The 27034-nt window shown below is 41.5% G+C and overlaps 1 protein-coding gene across 1 annotated transcript in view; it reads left to right on the top strand.

Annotated features, from left to right (window-relative positions):
* Positions 1-22412, top strand: part of LOC147718123 (uncharacterized) — a 163544-nt gene extending 141132 nt beyond the window's left edge. Inside the window, exon 4 of the mRNA XM_086919246.1 lies at positions 20257-22412. Within this exon, the coding sequence (XP_086775372.1) occupies positions 20257-21170 (914 nt within the window). The 3' untranslated portion in view covers positions 21171-22412. The remainder of the gene's footprint in view (positions 1-20256) is intronic.
* The last annotated feature ends 4622 nt before the right edge of the window (positions 22413-27034 follow it).

Here is a 27034-nt window from a genome sequence, read left to right as displayed (position 1 = left end):
ACTGCGGGTTTTGAAAAGACTTTGAATGTATGCTTAAATTGCCGAATCATTTTGAGAAGGAATTTACATGTTGAAAGAGGTCTGGTAAATGGATCAATGGGTAATGTTGTTGATTTTGAGAGATACAGAAGTAGAGATGGAATTGAATTTTTAAAAATTAAATTTGATGGCATTGAGGAAGTACAGCTAATTGGTCGTTGCTCTGCTAGGTTTTTGCTTGTTAAAGACTTATATGTTCACCGTAAGCAGTTTCCTGTTTGCTTGGCATATGCGGTGACAATCCATAAATCGCAAGGTTTAAGTGTAGACACTGCTTTGGTGAATATTGGCAGTTCTGTGTTCAAGGAGGGTATGGCTTATGTAGCGTTGTCACGAGTCAGAACTTTATCGGGATTGTACTTGATTGACTGTGATGTCACAAACATTTGTGCGGATCTAGATTGTGTTAAGGAATACAATAGGTTAAGAAGAGAGTATGCGCCACATTTGCCTCAATATCCTTTGTTTGAGAAACGCGTGGTAGGCCGGAAAAGAAGAAATATCAGTAATAGTAGGGAGGTTGATGCAAAAAGACCAAAAGTCGATGAACCCAAAAGTGGAAGCAGGAATAAAATGAATTCTGTTGAAAATGTTGTTGGTTTAAAATTTGAAAATAGTTCTGGTGTCAACTGCTATGCTAATGTAGTTGTTAATGTTCTCTTTTCACTAGAGACTTTCAAAGAACAGATTGTGATCAATTCGGAACAAAGTTTATGCTGTTTGTTGAATTCTGTGTTAGAGAAATGTAGTGCTGATAAAACGAGAGTAGAAAGTGTGTCTGAAATTCGTTTTCTGTTAGACGAATGTTCAGGTCAAACAGAATTCTCTGAAAATATTCAGCAGGATTGTCAGGAGTTTTTAATGTATATGCTTGATGTATTGCAAGATGAAGGTGTAGATGTAGATTATCTCTTTGGCCTTTCTTATCAATGGCAACATGACTGCGAGAACTGTAGGCTATCAAGTACTAATAGTGTAGACTCAGAAAGATTTATATATTTAACTTTGCCTGACAGTAAATCAGTATCCTTCAATAAGCTAGTAAAGGCAGCCGATCAAAACATGGAGTGCAGCCAATGTAAGTCTGGAATGCTGTCCACGTCAATTTTACGAAGTTATGGCCAGTATGTCATTTTAATGTTTCAACGATGTAGGCCTGATGGAACTAAATTGACAACTTTAATTAATAATTTTGTGGCTTCGCAGTTGTCAATATCAGGAAGGACTTTTAAAACTACTGCAATTATATTTCATAATGGTCCTTCAACTAATTCAGGACATTATACAGCTTATTTGAAATCTGGAAATGGTTGGTCATTCTGCAATGATTCTGTTTTAACTTTCCAAAAAAGATTGCCTTTCCACCTTCAAAATTCTTACCTGGTGTTTTTACAACCAAGATTTTAGGAAAAAAAGCTTGGGATTTGTTCAGAGGAATTTCAAGATGTTCTAATGGCTCCTACTCTATATGGCCTTGTGGATAATTGTAGTACAGAGCGAAAACTGTTTGTTTTTATAAGCAAAGTCAAGTAGCAGATCAAAATAAAGAGTAGAGGAAATGTAAACACAACAGGTGATGGACCGAATGTGGATCAATGTCACACACTCACCCCAGGAAACAAGGAGTAGAGGAAATGTAAGTCTGCAATGCTGTCCACATTATTTATGGAAACTTATGGATGAAATGTCATTTTACAATTTCAACAACATAAATTGGAAGAAAATAAGTTGTCCAGTCTAATTAAAAATGTTTTGGCTACATAGTCATCGATTTCAGGAAGAACATTTGCAACTGCAGCTATTATATAATATACTGGTCCTTTGACAACATCTGGATATTACACAGCTTATTTAAAATTTATAAAATAGCTAGTCTTTCAGCAAACATTACTAATTGACTATGAAGCAATGTTGCCTTTTGACTTGTTTTTTGAAGTCAGAATTTAGGGTAGGTAATTGGACTAGAATGATTCTAGGTGTTGCTGTAATTTAGTGTGCTGTTTCAAATTGCTTTGTATGTCTCAGTTTTCTTAAAACAATTGAGTTTATCTTTCAGAAAGTGGCGGGCAGAAAATAGTAACAGCACAACAGAGTATAAGCTGTTCATAGGATATCCTTTGACGTCATAGAAAGTAAGTTAGTTTGGAGAAGTTCTTATTTCTGCTTATATATATTATTTGGGTTTTTTAAACACAATCATTTTGATTGTGTTTTTTTTTTCCCGCTGTTATATGATGAATACCTTCAACTCACTGTTTTCAGTGAAATTTGATATTTTCTGATAACAGCAAAAATAAACCATTAAATATGTTTAATTAATTTTCTACTTTGAATTGTGATTTCTAATATATATATGGATTGGTGTGGCTCACTGATTAGAGGTGGTAGACCTGGAAGTAGAGGTCAGCCCTGGACCAGGGTTCAATTCCTTACGTGGCAGGGTCTTGGGCCATGGTCAGCGGTCTCGATAATTCTTGCCTTGGTGCCTATTCCAACCATGGGTCCCACTCAGCAACTCTGGGCAATAGCTTGCTTAATCTCTACTAACGGCCCCATCAGCGCCGGGGATGCATGGCTTCATCTTGGGGATGCCCAGGAGGGATCATCTCTCAGGGAAAGCCAGGATGGGTTCCCCAGCGGTATACAGCGCTGGGACGCCTCTTTGCTGGGGCAGCTGTGCGCTTTACAAGTATTCCACATTTAACAATCATTTTGTCCCATGCTCACACTTGTTTTACCACCTTCTATTAATTTAAAATTTTTTGTTCTTTCTTACACAGATTAAAAGTATAAAAAAGATAATTTAGTACGGTAATGACAATTAAAAGGTAAGTGTTTAGTACTCTTTACGTTACATGTCTATCAGATTTAACTTTTATTAGTTCCACTGCTTTTTTTCTTTAACCTTTAGTTTCCTGTCTTTGCTACTTCCTTCATTTCTTTTTCTTTTACTTACTTATACTACTCTTTTCACTTCTTCTATCAGTCCCTCTTTCAACAGTAACTGTGTTTCTCCCTCTATTTGTCTTTCTTTTCACATTACTCTCTGTTTATTTATTCGTCTTTTTTTTAAAAATATTTTTTTTAGTTCGCTCCCGGTTCGTGTACTCGAACGCTAACCTGTAAGCGAATCAAAAGAAATAGAGGATGCTAGAGTGCTAAACATTCTAGCAATTTTTTTAAAAAGGGAAGGTAGTTCTGAAAAGAACTTTTTTTATTCTTTTTGATGTTTTATATTTTTTTGGTGTTTTTTTTGAGGAAGGGGAAACAAAATTGATTCACTTCAAAGGGCTGAACAGGAGCAACAACAAAAAAATTACTTTCTTGGACGATTTGGACATTGATGATTTTCATATGCTCGATTTATTAGAGTAATACTCCTCTCTCCACATGAAATTCATTTTCCACATGCTAGACATGTAAATTTCATCTGCCCAAAGTTCTTTTGGAGATTTGGGACCGTTTCTCTTGCCTCTGACTCACTTATTGCTAAGTCATTGGTGGATATTTTAGCCGGTCGGGGGTTATCCATCAGATCTCGAAGTTGTGCTTTGGAATAATTAAGAGGGTGCCAACTCTCCATGTGCCGATGCATGGTATGATTACCATAGCTATATTTATTTTCGGTCCCTCTCGAGAGTTTTTTTTTGCAGATGAGGCAGGTAACGTATCTGGCATTAACTTTCTTTTCATGAGAAGGATGAGAAAAAAATTGCCAGATAAAATTCACTTTGATATTGGACGTTCTTGGCATTTCTTTCAGGAAGCCACTTGTCCCTTGTTTCTGTTCTTCGTCTTCCTCTTCTTCTTCTTCCTGGTCGAAGATGACCTGGCTAGTCGATCCTCTCTTCTTTGGTGATGGTGGAGGTGGTGGAGATCCACCAGCTGCAGCTAATACAAATGCCATGTCTTAGCAAACAAAAACAGGTCTTTCTCTCATAAAAATGAAAGTCGGAGTGAGGAAAAAAGGTGGGACTTTCATCATTTGAGAAAACAAAATGTTCTAAACTAATGAAAAGTGTTTGTTTTACGTCATATGATCAAGCGTTCCATCATTAGGAAACTAAAAGTAAAATCAACCAATGAAAAGTTTTATTAACTAGTCACATGACCTGTTATGCTTACGTTCCGCGTTCTGCACCGCGCCTTGGATCGATTCCGAGGCTTTACGTTTCGCGCCTTTGTTCGCGTTCCAGAACGCTTCCGGGTGCGCTAATGCAGCACGTCATAAGAGGCATTACGTAGTAACGCGATATGTTGCGTTTACGGGACGCGTCACAATGTGCCTTTCTAACGCGGTATTTTCACTAACGGAACGTTTTCCGTTTCGCGGATCGGCAGCGAAACAAGAAAAAATAATTTAAACTATAATATAAATTGAATTAAAAAAATATAATACAAATATATATAAAATATATTTGTGAATTAGAATAAGAACATATGTTACAGCTACAGATATTAGCTTTTAAAAAATCAATGAAATTCACTGAAAAAACCATAGGTTATAGACCATATATAGTTAGGGATTTGCATTTACAAAACCTTATTTTACTCGCATAAAACCATTGAAATTCGCATATATAGTTAGTTGCGCTAACTATATATCGCGCACCCGCAATCCACTGCTGATGATGTCACATATTACATCATTCATGACATGGTCAGTGACATCACTGATGACATCCCTGATGACATCTCAAATGACATCACTGATGACATCACTGATGACAACATCCAGTGACAGTATGTTTCTGTAAAGTTAAAATATGTCTTACATATTGAAGAATGAGCGGATGTATAAGTGTCTGGATGAAGGATTTAGTAGGTGCATGACTGACTGTATGAGTGAGTGATTTAATGTGTCTCGCTGAGTGCATGGGTTAGTGACTAAACTGTCTTAATTTGTGCATCATTATGTCTGTTGTTCTGTAAACTGCTGCATGTGTTGATCAGTAGCTAAATGAGTAACTATATGGGTTATTGATTGGTTGCCCAAGTATTTGTATGGGAGACTGAGTGTGTGTGTGGGAGGCTGGGAGGTGTGTAACTCTGTGCATTGATGTGTGAGTAGTTGATTCACTATATGTATGGGTTCAAAGGTGCATGTGGAAAAAGCTGTATGGGCGGTTGACTGTCTGCATGAGTGTATTGGTGAGTGAATGGATTTGTAAAACACAGTACATGTGAGAGTTGACATATATAAATAACTGTGCATAAGAGCCAGTGAATGTGTGAGTGGCTGTATGGATCATTGTGAACATGTATCAGGGATTGTATAAGAGAGTAAATATGTGTTAGTATATGTTTGAATAAGTAAGGTGTGTATAACTGTATAGTTGAGAAAATGGAGGTGTGATTGATTCTTTGCATGACTGACTAGGTGTGTGAGTAACTCCATGGATAAGTGACAGTCTGTGAGTGTCTGTTTATACTGAATGTATCTAAGGTTATATTAGAGTCTGAAGATGTTCATTGTATTATCACATAAATGATATCATCAGTGATGTGATCAGTGATGTCAAATGAGATGTCATCAGTGATGTCATCAGTGATATCATTTGAGATGTCGTCAGTGATGTCATCAGTGATGTAATTTGAGATGTCATCAGTGATGTCATCAGTGATGTCACTGACCATGTCATGAATGATGTAATATGTGACATCATCAGCAGTGGATTGCGGGTGCGCGATATATAGTTAGCACAACTAACTATATATGCGAATTTCAATGGTTTTATGCGAGTAAAATAAGGTTTTGTAAATGCAAATTCCTAACTATATATGGTCTATAACCTATGGTTTTTTCAGTGAATATATATATATATATATATATTCACTGAAAAAACCATAGGTTATAGACCATATATAGTTAGGGATTAGCATTTACAAAACCTTGAAAATTCACTGAAAAAACCATGTCATGAATGATGTAATATGTGACATCATCAGCAGTGGATTGCGGGTGCGCGATATATAGTTATTGCAACTAACTAAATATTCGAATTTCTATGGTTTTGTGCGAGTAAAATAAGGTTTTGTAAATCGTAATCCCTAACTATATATGGTCTATAACCAATGGTTTTTTCAGTGAATTTTCAAGGTTTTGTAAATGCTAATCCCTAACTATATATGGTCTATAACCTATGGTTTTTTCAATGAATTTCATTGGTTTTTTAAAAGCTAATATCTATAGCTGTAAAATATATTCTTATTCTAATTCACAAATATATTTTATATATTTTTGTATTATATTTTTATAATTCAATTTATATTATAGTTTAAATTATTTTTTCTTGTTTCGCTGCCGGTCCGCGAACCGGTAAACGTTCCGTTAGTGCAAGTACCGCGTTAGAAAGCCACATCGTGACGCGTCGCGTAATCGCAACGTATCGCGTTACTGCGTAATGCGCCTTATGACGCGCCGTGTTAGCGCACCCGGAAGCGTTCTGGGACGCGAACCAAGGCGCGAAACGCAGAGCCCCGGAAACGATCCGGGGCGCGGCGTGAAGCGCGTTACGTAAGCATAACAGGTCATGTGACTAGTTCATAAAACTTTTCATTGGTTCATTTTACTTTTAGTTTCCTAATGATGGAACGCTTGATCATATGACGTAAAATAAACACTTTTCATTGGTTTAGAACATTTTTTGTTCCAAAATGATGAAAGCCCCCTCCTATTTTTCTCACTCTGACTTTCAACTTTGTGAGAGGAAGAACTGTTTTCATTATTGGAAGATGGCTTCAATTGTAGCTGCAGCTGGTGGACCCCCAACACCACCACAACCTCCTAGGAAGGATGGACCACCTCCCCAGTTTATTCCCAACCCTGAAGAAGAGGAGGAAGAAGAAGAAGAAGATGTACATCAAATAAAAATTTTCCCTGAAGAGCCCCGGAAATCACACCGCAAGGCCAATTTTATTTGGCAGTTTTTTTCAATTCCTGAATGTCAAAAAAAGGTGAATGCACGTTATGTTACATGCCTGATATGTAAAGAACCTCTGTCTCAAGGCACGGATAAAAAGTATAGCTTTGGAAACTATACAATGCATCGTCACATGCAAAGGTGGCATCCAATAAATTATAGTATGGTGGAGGTGCGTAACCTACGTGAAAATCCACCAACTCTTGTGGCCACCACCTCATCCCATGAAAGTCTTTTGGGACCAGAGGCGAGGGAGATGGTCCCCGCTATTCAAACTAATTTTCAACATATCAAGCTGGTGTGCATTTATTGTGGGGGTTTGCTTTGTTACGGCAAAATGAGCTTTACATTAATGAACAGAGCATTTGAAAATCACAAGTGCTCAAAACGCCCCAGAAAGTGATTTTTTTTTGTTGCTCCTGTTCAGCCGTTTCTAATGCCTGTTTTTCGTTCTTCCCCCTGAAAAAAACAAAGAAAAAAAAAACGTTCAAAAAATACAAAAAAGTATAAAAATGTTCAGAAAAATAATAAAAAAAATAAAAAACAACAAAAATAATAAAAAAAAGTTCTTTTCAGAACTACCTTCCCTTTTAAAAAAAATTGCTAGAATGTTTAGCACTCTAGCATCCTCTATTTCTTTTGATTCGCTTCCCGGTTCGCGCTCAGGTACGCGAACCGGAAGCGAACTTAAAATAGTAAATAAACAGAGAGTAATGTGAAAAGAAAGACAAATAGAGGGAGTAACACACAGTTCCTGTTGAAAGAGGGACTGATAAAAGGAGTGAAAAGAGTAGTATGTGGGTATGTTTTATGTGTGATTTGGTAAAATAAAACATCTGTAAATATACCGATTTGAAGCCACCCATATGTAGGTGGGACTCTTCAGAGTGCCAGGAGCCTTTACGAATCGGTATTTTACCATCAAAACCAATTTGATGGTAAAATACCGATTCTAGGGCCAGATGTAGGTAAAAAACATTTACCGATTTTAAAATACCGAATTGTACAGATTCGGTATTTCAAAATCGGTAAATGGTATGTAGGTCTCAACATCTGGATTCATTACCGAATCCTTAACAATTCTTTAATTACCGATTCGGTAAATACCGAATCGGTAATGCCCATTCATTCCTATGGGCTTTGAAGCCCATAGGAAGGATTAGGCATTACCGATTCGGTATTTACCGAATCGGTAATTAAAGAATTCACAAGGGTTTTTTTTTCTTTGGTTTTTTCAGGGGGAAGAACGAAAAACAGGCATTAGAAATGGCTCAACAGGAGCAACAAAAAAAAAATCACTTTCTGGGGCGTTTTGAGCACTTGTGATTTGTGGCTTTGAAGCCCATAGGAATGATTAGGCATTACCGATTCGGTATTTACCGAATCGGTAATTAAAGAATTCACAAGGGTGCAGGGGGTGTCACTTTGACACCCTCTGCCACCCCCAAAACAGCACAGGTGCCATGTTATGTTATGTTATGTTATGTTAATTGGTTTTTTGAGCGCACAGCTGGCCCAGCGAAGGGGCGTCCCGGCGCTATATCTGAGAAGGTAACATAACTAACAAAAATAGACAAAGTAGGGAAAGTTTAATAAGGCAGGGGGAAAAGATACGTTTTAACAGCTTTCCTGAAAGCAAAGAGATCTTCTAAAGATCGAATATGCACAGGGAGCGCGTTCCAAGGCTTGGAGACCAACACAGTGAAGGAACGGCCGCCTAGTCTGCATTTTTGGAAGCGTGGATCGAGTGCTAGATTTTGACCTGCAGAGCGAAGGCTACGTGAAGGAGTGTACAGGGTCAGGAGGTGCTGGAGGATGGTAGGGGTGTCAGTTTTAAGAATTTTAAACGCGAAACACAGAGTCTTAAACTCTATGCGTCTGATTACAGACAGCCAATGTAGTTTAAAGATTGTGCTGCGGGCTGAACAGAAGCGTGGCAGGCCTACCAAGGCCCTGGCAGCCGCGTTCTGCACCCGTTGGAGTCGCAGGACCTCCGCCTGATTGGCACCCAAAAACAGTGAACTCGCGTAGTCAAGCCTTGATGATACGCTAGCTTGAATCACCATCTGGCGAGTGGAGGCATCGAAAAATTTGAGGATAGGCCTCAAACCACGAAGAATGCCGAAGCATGTAGATGCCACCTTCTTAGTATGACATGAGAAGGTTTAGGGGGGGGTCCGAGCTCGTTAGGCCACCAGCTCGCACCCCACAGATCAGGATGTTTCCCTAATACCATCACCTCGGTTTTGAGGGCGTTGAGCTGTAAACAGTTGGTAGTAAGCCAGCCAGCAACAGCCCTCAAACCATCCGCAAAGTTTGATGCCAATTGGTCAGAGTCCCCATTGAGAACCACCGCCAACTGGGTATCATCGGCGTATGATACCATTGTGAGACCCCAACTCTTCGCAACCGCCGCCAAAGGTTGGACGAATAAGTTGAAGAGAGAGGGGGTCAACGCCGATCCCTGCGGAACTCCTTGAGTAATGGCATGAGGCTTAGATCTGAACATTGGCACTACTACCTGAAATGATTGTTCCGAAAGAAACGATTGAAACCAATCCTACGCCTTGCCAGATATGCCAGCCTCACCAAGCCTGCGGATAAGAATGGTGTGGGATACAGTGTCAAAGGCGGCACTGAGGTCTAATAAGACCAGTGCCGCCGTTTGACCTGCATCTAGTACAGAGCGGAGATGTTCAACCATATATAGGAGTGCCGTCTCTGTACTGTGCCCAGATCTAAAACCATTCTGTGTAGGATCCAGTAGGTGTGTAGAGGTCAGATGTTTCGTTAAGATGTTATTCACATGAGCCTCTGTGATCTTTGTCACCCATGGAAGGAGGGAGATAGGTCGATAGCTCTCCGGCTTCACTGGATCCAGTCCTGGCTTCTTTATAATGGGCATGACACAGGCAGCCTTCCAACTAGGTGGAACTAACCCGGTGGTAAGGGATTGATCCACCAGTTGTCGAATCGGTGGGAGGCAGATGGACGCCGAGTCCAAAAACTGGGCCGGTCTCAAAGGGTCATCCGGCGAGCCAGACTTGACCTTGGCCGCTAGGAGATTAAACTCCTGTTCCGATGGTATGGGGAGCGAAGCCAAGCACTGTGAGGTACGCAATGTGGAAGTCGTACTGTCAGGGTCAGCTTTGGGAAAAGAGCGATACATGGTGTTTACTTTCTCCACAAAGAAGCTGGCTAACGACTCACAGTGAGCAAGGGAGCAAATCTCCGTAATAGGAAGTCTGTTCGCTGTGAGCTCCTTCAAGACTTTAAAGACCAGTTTGGACAGATTGGAACTCGCCTGGAACTCTCTAGCATAGTAGTCAGCTCGAGCCCGGCAGACAGCTCTATGATATATCTTTACCTTAGCCAGGTAGCATACCTTTAGATCTCTGTCATAGTTCTTCCTCCATGCTCTTTCGGCTTGACGGCAGGTGGCTTTAGTCCGCCTAAGTGCCTCCGAGTACCAGGGGTTAGGCTGAGAAGATCGATTTCTACTCCAGCTGGCCGGGATTAATGCATCGAGCGCTTGAACAATCCAAGCGCAAAAGATGTTGTACCCAGTTGCAACGTCATCCTTAAGAACCAGAGGAGTAGTGGCCAAGAGACGGTGGAAGTCCTCCAATTTGAGCTTTTTCCAGGGACGCATGAAAGATGTTTTATCGGGCTTCCCGGTAGAGCGTGTTACCATTGTAACATAAAGCTCAATGAGATGGTGATCGCTCCATCCCATAGGTCTAGGGGGAGAGACCTCGGCCAATTGGAGATTAGTAAAAACCGGGTCAAGAATATGACCACCCTCATGGGTCAGAAGACGGACCAGTTGGGATAACTGCACTGCTTCAAGATCGTCCAGCAGGCTTCTAATCACTGGTAACTGCATGGCATCAAAATGTATGTTAAGATCGCCGATGATGGTAATGTTGGAGGAGGACAGAGAAAGAGAGCTAACCCGCCCAGGAAGAGCTTTCCTGAAAGCACAGTCACTCCCTGGAGGGCCATATATCAGAAGGCCTGATAATGTTTGTGTCTGACCAATGCTGATGGAAAAATGGGCACACTCAGCACCAATCAAGTCCATGGGCTTCCAGGTACAAGTATAGCAAGTTTTAAAAGCCACAGCTATGCCTCCTCCTCTCCCCTTGTGATTTAATGTGTGGATTGCATAGCCCGGGGAAAGGGCCAGATTGATAATGGCCATGTCCTCATCGCCTAGCCAGGTCTCCGTCATAAAGAAGGCATCAGGGCCTTCTAACGAGATAAGCTCGTATATGTCTCGATGATGTTTCGGCAGGGATCTGACATTGTGGTGCCAAAGTTTAATGGCACTGGGAGGAGGAAGTATCTTCTTCCGATGTAGTGGTACCTGGCTGGGGGCCATCGACGGTGCTGTTAGTTCCCACCAACCACATGGGCAGGTGTGGGGACCACACAAGGGATGCTGAGCTGATTGCGAGCAGGAGGGCAGACTATGTCTGATCAGGCGAAGGGCCTGACTGGAGTACTGAAGAATCATGATGACAACACACCAGGGTCCTGCCGCGGTCCGCGCGTCCTTAACGCGGACGGGCGCAGACGGGCAGGACTCTCGCACGACTCCGGCGCGAGTCAGGTGCTACCGCTGCGCATCACCGCTGCGCGAGTAGTGTGAGCTTTAAATAGGAGCTCACCTGGACTCCTGCGAAGCGCTAGAGCGCTCAGGCAAGTGGCGCGTTATTCAATAATCACCCCCAAGATGGCGACCATGTGGCAGGCATACCTGCCTGTCACATGACATACGTGTGCATGCACACATGTGCATGCACACCGGAATCGATATTTTACCATGAAGTTGGATTTCATGGTAAAATACCGATTCGTTAAGGCCTTTGGGACTCAGAAGAGTTCCACCTACATATGGAATTTTACCTATTCTGTAAATGTAGATTTACCTACATGTGGCCTTGGATTTAGTCCCCTACATACCGATTAGCCATTTACCGGTCGGAAACGGCCGAAATCGGCCGTAACCGGTCGGTAAATGGCCAGAAACGGCCACCTACATCGGGCCCAAAGTGTGCATGCATTTGATTTCAAAAAAAGTTTTTAAACTTTTTAAGTAAAACAATTATACACCTACATTCATGGGGAACAGACTTAAAATGCCCTAATACACATGAAAACGTTTTTTTAAGGTACTTGCACCTTTTTTTCAATAACTTTTTACATGGCTATGTAACTCAAACAATCAAAAACAAAATTTTTCAAGCACACATCGGGGCGTATTTACAAGGGCCTTTACAAGGGCCTTGCACCATGGGGAAAGTGACTACAAATGACCAGACACACATGGGGACGTATTTACAAGGCCCTTGAACCAGAGGGAGTGACTTGAAATGGCTAGGGACACATAGGAGAGTATTTACAATGCCCGTGCAACACTTATGCATCATTTTTTACATATACACTGTAGAACAGCATGGGGCAATTACAACACAGATGCATCATGCATCTGTTCTGCAAAAGCGACGCATTGCAGGAATCACATCACAAGTAAATAAATTCTCATATTTTTTTAAAGCATGCCTTTTCCTTAAAAACGATTTTCTGATCATGATTTCAAAAAACACAGCACAGCTCCTATGTACATACACACCTTATCAGTACTAATACTTTACATTAACTACAATTACAATTGGTAAAAGAATGCAAAATCCCCTTAGAAAGCATAATGCAAACACTTGACGCAAAACATCATTTTAAATACACAGCTGACTTTCTTATTTACTCAAAAAAGCATACTAGTCTTTATCTAAAATATAGAAACAATAACTCATCTTTACAAATTCTTTTTGAATTTCAAAACAGTCTCAGAAACACACCAATTATTCTTTAGCAGAATTAAAGGTATGCACTCCAGAGGCTGGAACCAACAAAGGCACTGAAATGCTGATATTCATCACACATATCTCTCATGTCAGCTAATCAAAACTCTTCCCTCACTATTTTCAAATCAACACCCTTCCCCCCTCTGCCCTTTCCGACCTTTTTCCATAGCAACTACCGCCTGCCAGACCTCTCAGATTTACAAGTTCACACAACAATGTTTCAAATGAACTCTGAACTCTCAGTACACCTGCAAATCCACTGCAATCTTTCATAACGTCATTTTTTATTAACCATTCAAATTACATCTTTCAAAGAACACATGCATGCACCCTAACTTTCTGTTTTCAGCAATGGAAATACACCAATCACTGCTAATGAATCATTTGCACTTAAACTCCACAGTTTTTTTTCATTTCAAACTTCACTATTTCAACTGCCATTTCATTCCCACACTTCATCTGACTGCAGCAAAAACTCCTCTAGCCATGTTTTCAGTCTGGATTCTTGGACATAGCTACATCCACTGGGCTCACAGGTATGCAGATAACAGAAATTTACGCAACCTCAATTTACAAAATGTGGAAATCAAATGGATTGGCCGAAGAGGATTGAAATGTCACCAATTGATACCATTGGTGAAAACCTTTTTACATTTGCCAAACCCTGACCTCATAATAGTGCACTGTGGCGGAAACGATTTGGGCACTTTGACTGGGGTAGGTCTGGAAATGCTCCTAAAAGACACTTTTGAGCAATTGATGACACTTTTTCCTCAAACTGCCTTGGTATATTCCAGTATATGCCAAAGACAAAAATGGAGGTGGTCCAATCAATTTTGTCTGTTTCAGCTTACATGAGAGACCATGGAATGGGCTGCATCTACAACAATAACTTGCGTTACTATATGCAAGATATCTACAGAGGAGATGGTGTGCATTTCTCAGATGAGGGGAACAGAATTGTCATACTAAATTTAAGAATGTGTATTGGTTACTACTTATAAGTATCTAGAACTTACACAGAACCCAAAAGCTCTTTTCAGAGCTACCTTAACTTTATTTACTCTTTTGAAATTTCGAATGTACCTTTTTTCACAAATTTTCACTTATATTCGGTTCCCGGTTCGCTACCCAGTTCGCGTACCGGCAGCTAACCGCGCGAAAAATTCATTTTTTTTTCTCGACATATATGAGCCTCCTCAGCCACCCTCAGAAATCTTAGGAGTCAGAATACGTCTAAAGTATCCCCTTCTACCCATTCTGAACATTATTTACCCTCCATCTTGTATCTCAATTCTACCGAAACACAAAATGGAGGACTCCCATAACGCTGCAGGTTCGTGTACCGGGGCACGCACTGAGAAGCACTCGCTTAAAAAAGGTGGGAAAGTAATTTACAGAAAGACCACTGGAGACACTTTCACCAATTAAACATTAGCTCATACTACATACCAATCCCTACCATTTTCACAAATTTCGTTGGAATACCATTTAGCCATTTAGCATGTAGAACTCTCTAAAATCCCTGAGGTAAATTACTTCACAAAACACATATGAAGTGTTGGAATTGAGAACCAATTAAAATGTTACTTTCATTTTCTACTATTATATCATGACATTTGATTGGTTATGTACCTGAATATATATAAAGAAAGAGAGAGGAACACAGCCATTTTGACTACTACTTCCTGAAGTACATTTGAAGAGCATTTTCACTGACAAATTAAACTTCTTTTTGAAAGGTAAGAAGTTATTTAAAAAATTTGAAATGAGAACTATGTTATGGTAATTTGTGAAAACGTTTTCAGATAGTTATATACTGTCCCTCTGTAAGAGTTTGAGATTGAGATAGGCTTCTCTGTTATAATTATGGATTGAGTTAAGCTTCTATGGTATAATTATGAATTTACTTAGTCTTCATCACAGGCACTTTGTAATAGTTCTACTTCCTGCCTGAATCCATACAGTGCCCAAAGATAACTTCACTGTTAAAAACTCAAAAGTACCTGCCTGAACTTTAACCCAACAGTAACCTATCTCTACTGATATATTTTTATTTTTTATGCAATTTACAGCAAGAAAATGGAAGCACAACAGAAAGAAAATAATATTTCCTTTCAAATAAATATTGAAAACAATCCAAATGAAGAAAAGGATGAAAATGACTTTTTGGATGACACATTAGACGAAGAATTAATTGAATGTGTAGAAGAATATGAATCATGGAATGAAAAGGAGGACATACCTGATGAATTGATGTTACAAATTCTTTTAGATTTTGAAAAATCTGAACAATAAATTTAAATTTTAAAATTAAAAATTGTTTGAGACATTATTCTTTTTTATATGTAAATTATGAAATAGTACCAAAATAGATATAATATAAAGTGAGACTTAAAATATACTGTACAACTTTTTTGTGTTACATAGTAAGTTTGCTCATAGTTACTTCCTTTCTCCAACTATATTATCTCCAATGTGTATTTAACATCTCTTTATCATCTCCTGCCACCATATTGTTTCTGCTTTCCTGACAGACTACGCTATGAATTCCATATACCACAATAACTTCTGTAACAACTTGCAAGATATCTACAAAGGAGACGGCGTTTATTTATTTTTAGACTCTGCATTGGTACCTACATGTTGCTACGTAAATAAAAATAAACAAAACGAACAATCAATAAACATACAATAAGTTAAAAGTCAATCATTCTTGTTTCCTTATAGTACGCTCCCCAGACCGCTTTCCGGTACGCGTACCAGGCGCACCCCACGAAAAAAAACGTTTTTTTGGGGGGTTTTTTGCCACGCGGGGCCCTTTTAAAGCCTCCACATCAAACATAGGGGGTCAGGGAGGATCTACTATGCCCCCTTATGGTCATTGCCCCTTCGTTTTGGCCTCCTCTTGTCTCTCGATCCTACCGAGAGACAAGATGGCGGCCGCTACGGACTGTTTAGAATGTTTACAGACACCGGAGAGCCAATCAGCTTCGCTTCGCAAAGCTCAGTTACGCGAACCGGAGCGCTACCCGGGACGCTGTCACAGATATATACATTTTTTAAAACGTTAATTTCTCAAAATCCACTGGAGCACATATATTGAGACCCAGCAAAGGCACATCGGGCTACCAGTCCCTACAATTTTGCCAAGTTTCGTGCAAATGCATTCAGCCGTTCGGGCTAAAAGTGAGGCCAAACGCCCTATGGAAAACTCAATGTTAAAAACGTGTTTTGGGACCCCCCTTTTTTCTCGGCCGCCCCTTGACGAAACCCCCCCACATTTTCAGGGGCTGCTCAGAAACAAAATGTTCCATTTTCCTGAAAATTTCAGCCGATTCCATCCACAAACGCCAAAGGTATTAGACATAGAATCTTCAAAAGTTACATAGAGAAAAAATCCTAACTATATATACCTACTGGCGACCGCCAGTAGGTAATATATATATATATATATATATATATATATATATTCACTGAAAAAACGTAGGTTTCACACCAGTTATAGTTAGCTGGAAATTTTACTTGCATAAAACCATTGAAATTCACACGTTATAATTAGTTGGACTCACTATAACTTGCTCGTGCAATGCACTGCTGATGACGTCACATATTACATCACTCATGACATGGTCAGTGACATCACTCATGACATCACTGATGACATCTCAAATGACATCACTCATGACATCACTGATTACATCATCCAGTAAATGTGTGTCTTTCTGAAAAATAAATATGTTTTTATATGTATATCTAAAGGTCGATGGAAGAATAAATGGGTAAATAGCTGTCTAAATGGATAGTTTTTTTGTAAAAATGATTGTATAACTGACTTATTAAGTGTATCTTAGTGATTACATGTATTAGCGAGTGATGTTTAAATATGTAAATATCTGTATCAGTGTCTCAATTTGTGTATAAGTGGCTGCATGGGTTGGTGAGTAGCTACATGAGTGTGTATATGGGTTATTAGTTGGTTTTTTGAGTATCAGTATGAGTGTCTGTATGGTTTGGTGGGGGGTATTACTTAGCGCATAGATGCATGAATGAGTGACTCACTGTTTGTATGTGTTTTGAAGACAGCATGTTTGCAGGACTGTATGGGTGGATGACTGTGTGTATGGGTGTGTTAGTGAGTGAATAACTGTCTCAATAGTATCTTTAAGTAACTACATATGATTTAATCTAGTATATGTGAATTTGATGTATATAAGTGATTATATGTGAGAGTGAGAGATTGGAAGAGTTCCTGTATAAATAAGTATGTGTTTCTATAAGTGGTTGTTTAAGAGAGTAAGTATGTGTACTTTTCTGTAAAAGTAAGTGTAGTGGTGTGTGTATAGCTGTATATGCAAATAAATGGATGTTTGATTTATAGCTAACTAGCTAGTTGTTAACGGCAACCACTTACTCGCGTTATTCTTTATAAAATCGAGCATTGTGTGGCTTTTAGATGCATGTTCTAGCAAGTGGCGAAATACAGCACATGATCGTCACTGCAGTACAATACATTATTCTGCAAGTGCATACCGCCTGTAATGACACATTTTTTGACGGGGCAGTGCCTTGATTTAACATATGATACATCTATAAGGCACATTCTTGATATTCATATCATGCACAGTGCTTTGTGTCCTGGTTTATTTGCATGTGTGAGTATGTGTGTGAGTACATCTATGGATGAGGGTCGGTGTAACAGGATGTATAGGTGTATGAGTACATATGATGAGTGAGTACATGTATAAGTGACTATATAGAACTGTTGGTGAATGAGTGGATGTGTATGTAGATGGTGGAATTACTGAATAGGTTGTTATAACTGGTATTGGTATCTCCATTTTGTGGAACATTGTAGTTTCTATTTTTGAATGTGTGTATCAAATGTTATATTACGCTATGAGGAGGTCTGTCACTCATTCACAAGGATGATGTCATCATTGATGTCATTTGAGATGTCATCAGTGATGTCATGAGTGATGTCACTGACCATGATATGAGTGATGTAATATGTGACGTCATCAGTAGTGCATTTCGGGCACGCGAGTTATAGTTAGCTGAACTAACTATAACAGAGGCATTTCAGTGGTTTTGTATGAGTGAAATGTTCAGCTAACTATAATATGTGTGAAACCTATTGTTTTTTCAGTGAGTTTGTAAGGTTACACCTCTCTGCAATGCAGCCCCCTGGTGTGTTTGCAGAGGGGGAACTAATTCCCCTTGCATACTGAGGGTCCCTGGGGGCCAATTAGCCCACCAGGAACCTCCAGTATGCACCAGGGGGCTGCGTTGCAAAGAGGTGTAATAAGGCCACGCCCCTTTTAACATCTCTCTTCAACGCAGCCCCCTGGCGTGTTTGCAGAGGGGGAACTAACCCCCTTGCATACTGGGGGTCCCTGGGGGCCAACTAGCCCCTCCAGGAACCTCGAGTATGCACCAGGGGGCTGCGCTGCAGAGAGGTGTTCTGAGGCCATGCCCCTTTTTACACCCCTCTGCAACGCAGCCCCCTGGTGCCTTTTCTGAGGCGGAACTAATTCCCCTTGCATACTGGGGGTCCCTGGGGGCCAACTAGCCCACCAGGAATCTCCAGTATGTGCCAGGGGGCTGCGTTACAGAGAGGTGTAATGAGGCAACGCCCCTTTTTACAACACTCTGCAATGCAGCTCCGTGGCGCTTACTGGAGGTACCTGCTGGCCTAGTTGGCCCCCAGTATTTAAGGGAAATTACTTCCTCCTCTGGTGCAGTGAGGGGCGGGGCTTGAGGTGACAGATTGCACCGCTCTACAAATGCGCCCCCTGGTGTGTTTGCAAAGGGGGAACTAATTCCCCTTAAATACTGGGGATCCCTGGGGGCCAACTAGCCCACCAGGATCCTCCAGTATATGCCAGGGGACTGAGTTGCAGAGAGGTGTAAAAAGGGGCGTGGCCTCATTAAACCTCTCGGCAACGGAGCCCCCTGGCACATACTGGACGTTCCTGATGGGCTAGTTGGCCCATAGGGACCCCAGTATCCAGGGGGAATTAGTTCCCCCTCTGCGAGCGCTCCAGGGGGTGCGTTTGCAGAGTGGTGCAATCCATCATTTTTTTATCAGCAGGGTACACGTACACTACGTGTATCTCTCGATTTAAAATAAACAATAAAAATGTTGGTGCCTTTGTGATCTGGGGATCTTTGTGGGACCCCCTAAGCAGGCCAAGGGGGTCAGGGTGTTTCTATCGTGCCTGCTTTTTGCGTTTTTTGCATTTGTTTTTCTGTCTTCTTGTGCCTCGGTTCTACCAAGGCAAAAGATGGCTGCCAACACTTCCTGGTTTGGAGTGTTGACAGACAGTTTACAGCCAATTAGCATGCAGCTCATGCTCATAATGGTACGCGAAAAGGCCTCGGACAGTACGCGTACGGTACAACTTTGCATATATCTATATGAAATGAAATGAGGGCATTTGTAAAGCGCACAGCTACCTCACCCGAGGTGTCCCGGCGCTGTCCGTATATCACTTAGGAACCCTTCCTGGCTTTATCCCTGTGAAATGTCCACTCCTGGTGGAGCCAGGCATCCCAGTGCTGTTGGGGCCGTTGTGGAGATTAAGCAAGCTATTGCCCAGAGTTGCAGAGTGGGACCCATGATTAGAATAGGCACCGAGGCGAGAATTATCAGGTTTGAGGAAATTGAGCCCAGGACCCACCAAGGCGGGTATTGAACCCTGGTCCCGGACCAGACCTCTGCATCAGGGTCTGCCGCTCTAACCATTGAGCCACACTTCTCCACTATCTATGATTACTATATCTATGATTACTTTTGATTTTCTCAGGAACTACTGAACGGATTTACACCATTTCATAAAAAGCACAATCTATGGACCAAACTCTACCTTTTTGCCAAATTTGGTGTAATTCTGTTAAGCAGTTCGGGTTGTAGCCATGTCTAACGGGCCCTTTGGAAAATTGCATGGGGAAAACACGTTTTGGGACCCCCCTTTTTACTCAGCCCGCTTCACGAATCACCCCACGAATCAGGGAAGGAGCGGAGCAGAGCGGGCCATACTCTTGGAGAATTTCACGAGGATTCATCAACCGGCGCCAAAGTTATTCCAAATAGACTGTTGTGGATTACCTATGGAAACTAGGTCGCCAGTAGGTAATACATATGTATTTATATATATATATTTGTTACCCAAATGAAAACTATACTTTATAAATCCCCTGCTAGCACTATTAATAATGTACTATACGCTGTGGTACGTCACATGAATGGTGGCACATGCCACATACCAGAGTGAGATGTGTCACATGCTTCACAATACGTTTAAACCTCTCAGAGGAGGCTAGAAACAGTACCCTGTGTGTATTTCATGTGTTTATGTATATAGTGCTATTGTTTGGAAGAGGATTGGGTTTGAAATTCATGTTTATTTATTAACTTACAGGAGCTACCGGCTGTGCTGAAGGAAGCGGTGGAGAGGAACTGACGTTCATCCTGGTGGGTAGAAGTAGAGTCGGGAAAAGCGCCACCGGGAACACCATCCTGGGGATAGAAGCATTTGGGACCAGACGCTCACCAGTGACAGTGACCTGGGAATGTCAGAGGGGGAGCGGCGACTTCCACGGGAGACGCATCGCGGTAGTGGACACACCCAGTTTCTTGGACATAACCCTTAGTAATATGACAATTATTAAGGAGATTGTTCGGTGTGCGGTGCTCAGTGTCCCGGGGCCACATGCCATAGTTCTGGTTCTGCAGCCGGGAAGATTTTTGAAGGAAGAAGAGAGAGCTGTGAAAAGAATTCAAGATTTATTCGGTAATGGGGCAGAGAAGTACATGATCCTGCTGTTTACCCGGAAAGAGGACTTAGATGATGGATTAGAGGCTTTTGTTAGTACCTCAGGGGGTAAACTTAAAGAATTACTTGCTGCCTGTGGGAGCCGGTACCTGGTTTTTAACAACAAAGCCACCGGAGGAGAAAAGGAGGAGCAGAGAAGGGACCTGATCAGCATGATTGACAGGATGGTGGAAGAGAACGGAGGGCGGTGCTTCAACCATCCGATGTACGAGGAAGCAGAGAAGGCCTTCAAGAAAAAACAAAAAGAGATCATAGTCAGACTCCTAGAGGAGCGAAGAGTCCTCACACATGATGATATGCGAGCCATGGCCACGGCAGCCCTGATAGAGGAGGTCGAGAAAAGTTTTCCTGGAGGAGGATCAACCAGGAGTGCAGCCGCGGGGGGTCCATTTAGGGATAGGTTAAGAAGTGCAGTGCAGGCAGCCCTTAGGGCAGTCAGTGGAGGGGCTGTAGTGTCCAGTGCCAGCGCTGCTCATGCAGTGATTTCAGCGCTTGTTTAAATCTAGTTTACACGTGGAACAAGTCTCAGACAACAAGAGTCTCCATGGGCGAAAAGGATGTGATGACATCAGTCCCCGACAAAACATGGTCTTTATAACATTATTTAACAGTGCACTTTCAATACTCCAGCTTACTCCTTGAAAACCCCAGTAAAGCATGCACTCCCCACACTCACCAGAAGAGGTCGCTGTCACAAGATCCCTGTCACTCTGGCTATCAGAAAGGACTACCATCTTTCCTAGCCACAGGGCTCTTCATATCTGTCAGATGTTTTGGTTCCGCTTTACAAAAAGTCAATATAATAAAAACATGTGTACAAACAAATGTTAACATTTCCTCAAGCACACCCCCAGGCACAGGAGAGCTGAAATGCAAATCTTACTAAAAGATGGAATTTCTTAAAAGGGGCTTATGAAACCTTGTAACAGACACAATGAAAGTGCTTTGTGCAGAGCGCATGTTGATTAGCCAAAATAGCCTAATAATACATACTTCAAGAATGAGTATAAAAGCTGCATGGCACGCTTAAAATGATATCACCCTGAATTACACAAAAATGCAACTGTGCAGGATAAAAGTAATTGATGTAGCTAATGTAGCTGCACAATTAATAAAGTAATACTTTCGGTTACCAAGAACCATTTCCATCTGACAATATGCAAAAGCAAATTGAATCAATAGCAGCAATTTATAACATTTAAGAATTATAGGTGATCCAGTGTCTGACTCTTATTGCAAAAACTGCCAATACTCCTTGCTCACAATTTTCGGAAGTAATGCTCTCTATTTCCTGGGTTGTGGCCGAATGTCTTCTTTTCCGGGGGATGTATATATATGAAGCTAAAGCCTGGTAGATCTCCGGGTGGTCGGTTCTATAACAAAGTAAGAGAGCATCCTTATATTGCCCCGTACAATATTTAAAAAACAAGGGGGAGATAAATTCTGCGAAGACAAGGAGTTATTATTTCTATGTTGTTGTTATAAGATTAAATCAGTGATTGGATGTTATTATTATGATCTTGTGGCTGACGGACACATATATATCGTTTATATACTACAGATACTCCTGAAGAAGGTTTTAAATAAACCGAAATGCATTGGGTGGAGAGATTGTAAATAGAAGAACTCAGAAATCTGTTTAACTGTTCTAGAAAGGCCTGGATAGGCAATTTTGGAATAAGCAACACGCATGAGATTGAGGAATTCCGAGTCTTTGACGTGATGGAGCAACTGTGAATAAAAGTATGATTAACAAGAATTAAGACTTTATTACTGTGGTTTAAGTGGATGAAATTTAAACACTAGTGCATAAGGCTGTGCAACCCTTTCAGATCTACAAAAGGCGGGTCCATATTTTTGGAAGTTTTTTACTATTCGTCACACTTCAGAAATCCTGCAGGCACTTTTGGTACTCGAAAAGATCTGGTGTTGACCAAAGAAGTCCAGTAGCTTAGCAGGCGAAAAGCAACACAATCTGCAACAGACCTTGTTCCAAGTTCAGCTTTAAGTGCTTTCAGTGGAGGCCCTGGGCCTAAGTGCATGAGGTGCCTGAAAAAAATGGTTTCCACTATTTTTATGGGTTTTGCATTAGCATGACCCCAGACGTCGGCCCCATAGGTGCTTGCGGCTATTGCTTTAGTTTCATAAGCTGTTAAGGATGGTTTTATCAAACGATTATTGCACCTACCAACACATTTTCTTACAGCCCCAGATTGTTGGGATAGGACCATTTTTGAGATAACTACTTGACCGCCCCAGAGTAACTTGCCATCAGTCCGGATGCCCAGATAGTCAAAGGTTCTCAGCTCTTCTACTTGGTTGCCATAGATCCTGAAAGTTGACTTTATTTTTTATTTGGCCTTTGAGTTAATTAACATAAATTTAGTTTTCTGAACATTTATTGTTACTTTTCTGGATTTACAAAAAAGTTCAAAGCCTTCTAATAGGTGATGTATTGAAAGTTCGGTGCGTGCTAAAATAACTGCATCATCCGCAAACATAAAGATCTGTGTTTGATCACTTCCCAATTTTGATAAATCCTGTGGAAGATCCATATGTGACTTCCCTATGTTGTTGATATAAATGTTAAAAAGGGCTGGGGCCAGTAGGCACCCCTGCCTGACCCCTGAGTGTATTCCAAATGTATTTGTGAACTCATCTTAAGGGCCATATTTAAGGCCGCTGTGTTTCCAGTAGGGAGGCTTATGAACAGACCTAATAAGTACTTGGGGACAGCGTCGTCTTCTAACATCTGCCAGAGTGTGGTCCAGTCCACGCTGTCAAAAGCGGTTGTTAGGTCTACAAAAAACTGAAAGAGCGGTGTTTTCCTTACAGTACCATTCTTCAAGCAGATCAAATTCAAGCGCAAAACTTGATCAATCGTGCAGGTAAGAAATTAAACCCTTGGTCTCCATTCATGTTTCCAGGCAAGTCAAAACTTTTTTCTGCACTGTTCAATAATGAGATTGGGCGGTAATTCAAGGGGTTCTCTCTGGGCCCTTTTTTTATGAATAAAGACTATTATGGATGTTTTCCATGAGTCAAGAACCACATGTTCCAATAAAATAGCAGTAAAAGCAGCTGTCATGGGGCCCAATCACAGATCCTGGCTCATTTTGAAAATATTTGTGGGCACCTGATCAGGGCCTGGAGCATCTCCCAGTTTTTGATGTTGAATAACCTGGGATATTTCTGATATACTAAATACAGCCTTGTTGGTAAAATATTTACAATGAGGAACCACACTTTCAATTTGCTTCTGTGCAAGGAGCTGTAAATTAATTTTTCCCATTGCCAAATCATCTTCCTTAGGCCCTTCATATAACAAGGAGAAATGATCCACCCATCGTGAAGGCCAATCGCTGGCTTCCGCCACACAGGCCGCTAACGGCAGCCCCATCCTACAGTCTCCCATGTTTGTTGACATCTTTTGTGTAGATTGCGTGCTGCAGGACTTTCCATGATTTGTTCCTCACCCCATGGAGTCTTTCTTCTGTTTCTTAAGGCAGAAGCACTTTTTTCAGCCCATTCACTGTTGTCCCAGTGATAATAACTGTCTTGCACTATCCTGCCCCTACTGCCTTTATGCTCAGATATAACTTGCTTGTTGACTATGAGAAGTGATTTAAAGGATTCGACTGTCCCAGAACCGCCATCCTTGTCCTTCTTACTTAATGTTGTCAAGAGTGCATTCCACTCCATGTTGGCAGAAATGTCTAATGTATTCAATAGGACCACTGTCAACTTTTTCCCTGTCCCATTTAAACTCAGCTTGGATAGGTACACCTGCTCTACCTGGTGCCAGTTTGCAAAATAAGAATCATCAACATCAAGCACCAGGAGGAATTGATCACTGTCGCTTTCTATTATTTCTTCAACTCTCATGTCAATTACCCAATACCGTGCCGCGAGATTAATCATAAATCAATCAGTTATGCTCGCACACTTCCCAATCCTATAGGTTGCTTTTGGGGGGAAGTCCAAGGTGGTGCGACCATTCCCTGGTCTTAAACCAGTATATAAGATAGTCATAGCTACTTGGTCAGCCTTTTTTGATGAGTTGCATTCTTTCCCCAAAGTATGGGGAGGGAGCCCCAAGGCATAAGCCTCAGACTTTGCTTCTTGGTCCTGCAGAGCTGTGTGAAGTCTAGTATTCATGTCCCCACATAGAATGATTATTCTTTCCTGATTATTTAGGGGATGATGTCTAGCTAATCTGTCATGCCTTAGGGAAAGGAGTAATGTCCCTTATGCATTCAACAGTATTGAGGTTTAAGTTTTTCTATATGACGGGTGGGGGGTAGATGGTGATATATCATTCCCTTGACTCGGTCAAACCTCAGATGTTGGATGTTTTTGCCTGTATAGGAAAATGATCATTTGGCATTAAGTGTTCCGGATGCTTAGCCCAGATGCGAAAGCCTCCCTCTGCCCCTCCCCTTGGCTGTATTATAGTGGGCATATTATAAGACACAAACCCCTGTAGGTCTATGGTTTCCACGGCCTACGTTTCTTGCAGGCAGCATATAACCTTTGACTTTATGTACTCAATCCAATCTTTGTCTTCCATGTTCTCACTTAAAACTGCTATGTTCCAACTTAATACTTGCATTGTAGCAGGCACTAAATGTTGGGATCTCTGTATTCCCCATAGATGTCTGATCGGGTGCCCAGCAATGAGATCCCGTCCAGCGTGGGGTTGCTGAGGGATATCATTAACGGCAGTATAGGATTATCAGGCAAATGAGGTTAAAAGGGCAAATGGGGTAAATAAAGGGCATCCTCTCCTACTGCCAGGTTAGGTGGGATATGAAACCTCAGTTTCCATAGGATCAACTAAGTATGGAAGGGGTTATGCTGGGCTGTGTGTTCTGTTTAAAAGAGGCTGCTGACCTATCCTGGCTCTGCTTCCTGTGTTTTGATGCATTTCTGGGCCCGCCACAAACACAAGTGGGTAAGGCTCAGCCATTTGCTTCTCAACTAAAACGACCCAAGAGGCGAGGATTTTGGCATGCATAAGGAAATGGTGTAATATTGCTTTGCTATTCCATAGCGTTAACGTCTGCTCCCTGCCCTGCTTGTCCACCCATGGGCAAAAGCTTATCCTAAGCAAGTCATTTGAAGCTAATTGAGACAGACCTAGTAAGGCATTGACAATTGTAGGCTAATTTGGTGTATCTTGGTTCCCCCTTGAATGTTACATTGGAGTAAAGACTAGTGATACCCTGGCACATGCCCTCCATTTGACACGTACCAGGGAGTTTGTTAGACAACAATGTTTGTGACCCCAGAGGATGATGAGCCAATTCCTGGGTCATGGGTGAGGGCGCAATGACCACTGTGCATCCCTAGTGCTGTGAAGAGCACCTCCACTGGTAACTGCAGTCAGTAGTCTCCAGTGGTTTGCTAAAAGTGAAGAAGAGGAAGAGGAGGAGACGCAGCCAGGGGTAGTAAGAGTACTCTCATGGCACATGACACCACCATCACCCCCTATCAAGCCTCTGGGGTCTCCACAATTTAGATGCTGTGAGGAGACAGACTGGGAATGTGTTGGCTTTAAACTATAGTCTGAAATCTTTGTGAGAGTAGCAAAGGGATGCGCTTGTGCCTCACCTACCATAGTCCAGTGCTGATGGCTCTCCTGCGTTTCCTCCATTGTTCTAGCCACGACCTCCTATTGTCTCCTTCATTAGCTTGAAACAAGGGGAACTTTGATGTCCCTTCCTTAATATGTTGGTGCCTTACTTCTCCTGGATTTGATACTGAAGGCCCTGACATGATAGTCATCGGAGGCTCACATACCTGTGCCTGTCTGGGCTCATCCAGAAGAATTGTTGTGTATCCGGTGCATTTGTGCAAGCAGACCTTGTTGACTCCTAACTCCTGGAATTTCACTGGATTATTAAATCAGTGGACACTTCTCCTTCAGGTTTATCAAGCTTAGGACTATTTCACAGAGTCATTATTTGCCCTGTTGAACATCGATGTATGTGTGTATGCAATTTGCACTTCTTCTCACATAAAAGACCAAAGCAGGTGGAGGGCATGAGAGTTTGATGTCCTGGCCCAGATGGCTGACGACTATTGGGTGGGGATCCGGGAGCAATTCCCTTCTTTCCTACTGAGGTCTGGGAACAAAATGCTATTTCAGTGGTTTGGTTATTTGGAGATTACAGAGTGGAATTCGGGAAAACATGTCCAGTTTGAGATGATAATTCATGAAATCTCAAAGCCTTGGTTTCCTCTTATGAGACAATCTGCCTGGCCCTTTTTTCCACTTTCTTTTCATGTTTTTTGACTGCATCTTGATGGATACAGGGATTTCCTGATCAACCCTTTTTAGATTGAGCCTATAGCCGCAGTA

This window comes from Lissotriton vulgaris, chromosome 4_2 (genome assembly GCF_964263255.1).
Source record: "Lissotriton vulgaris chromosome 4_2, aLisVul1.2, whole genome shotgun sequence".
Classification (NCBI taxonomy): Eukaryota; Metazoa; Chordata; class Amphibia; order Caudata; family Salamandridae; genus Lissotriton; species Lissotriton vulgaris.
Note: the sequence above shows the minus strand (reverse complement) of the source record. Positions and strands in the feature narration are given on the sequence as shown.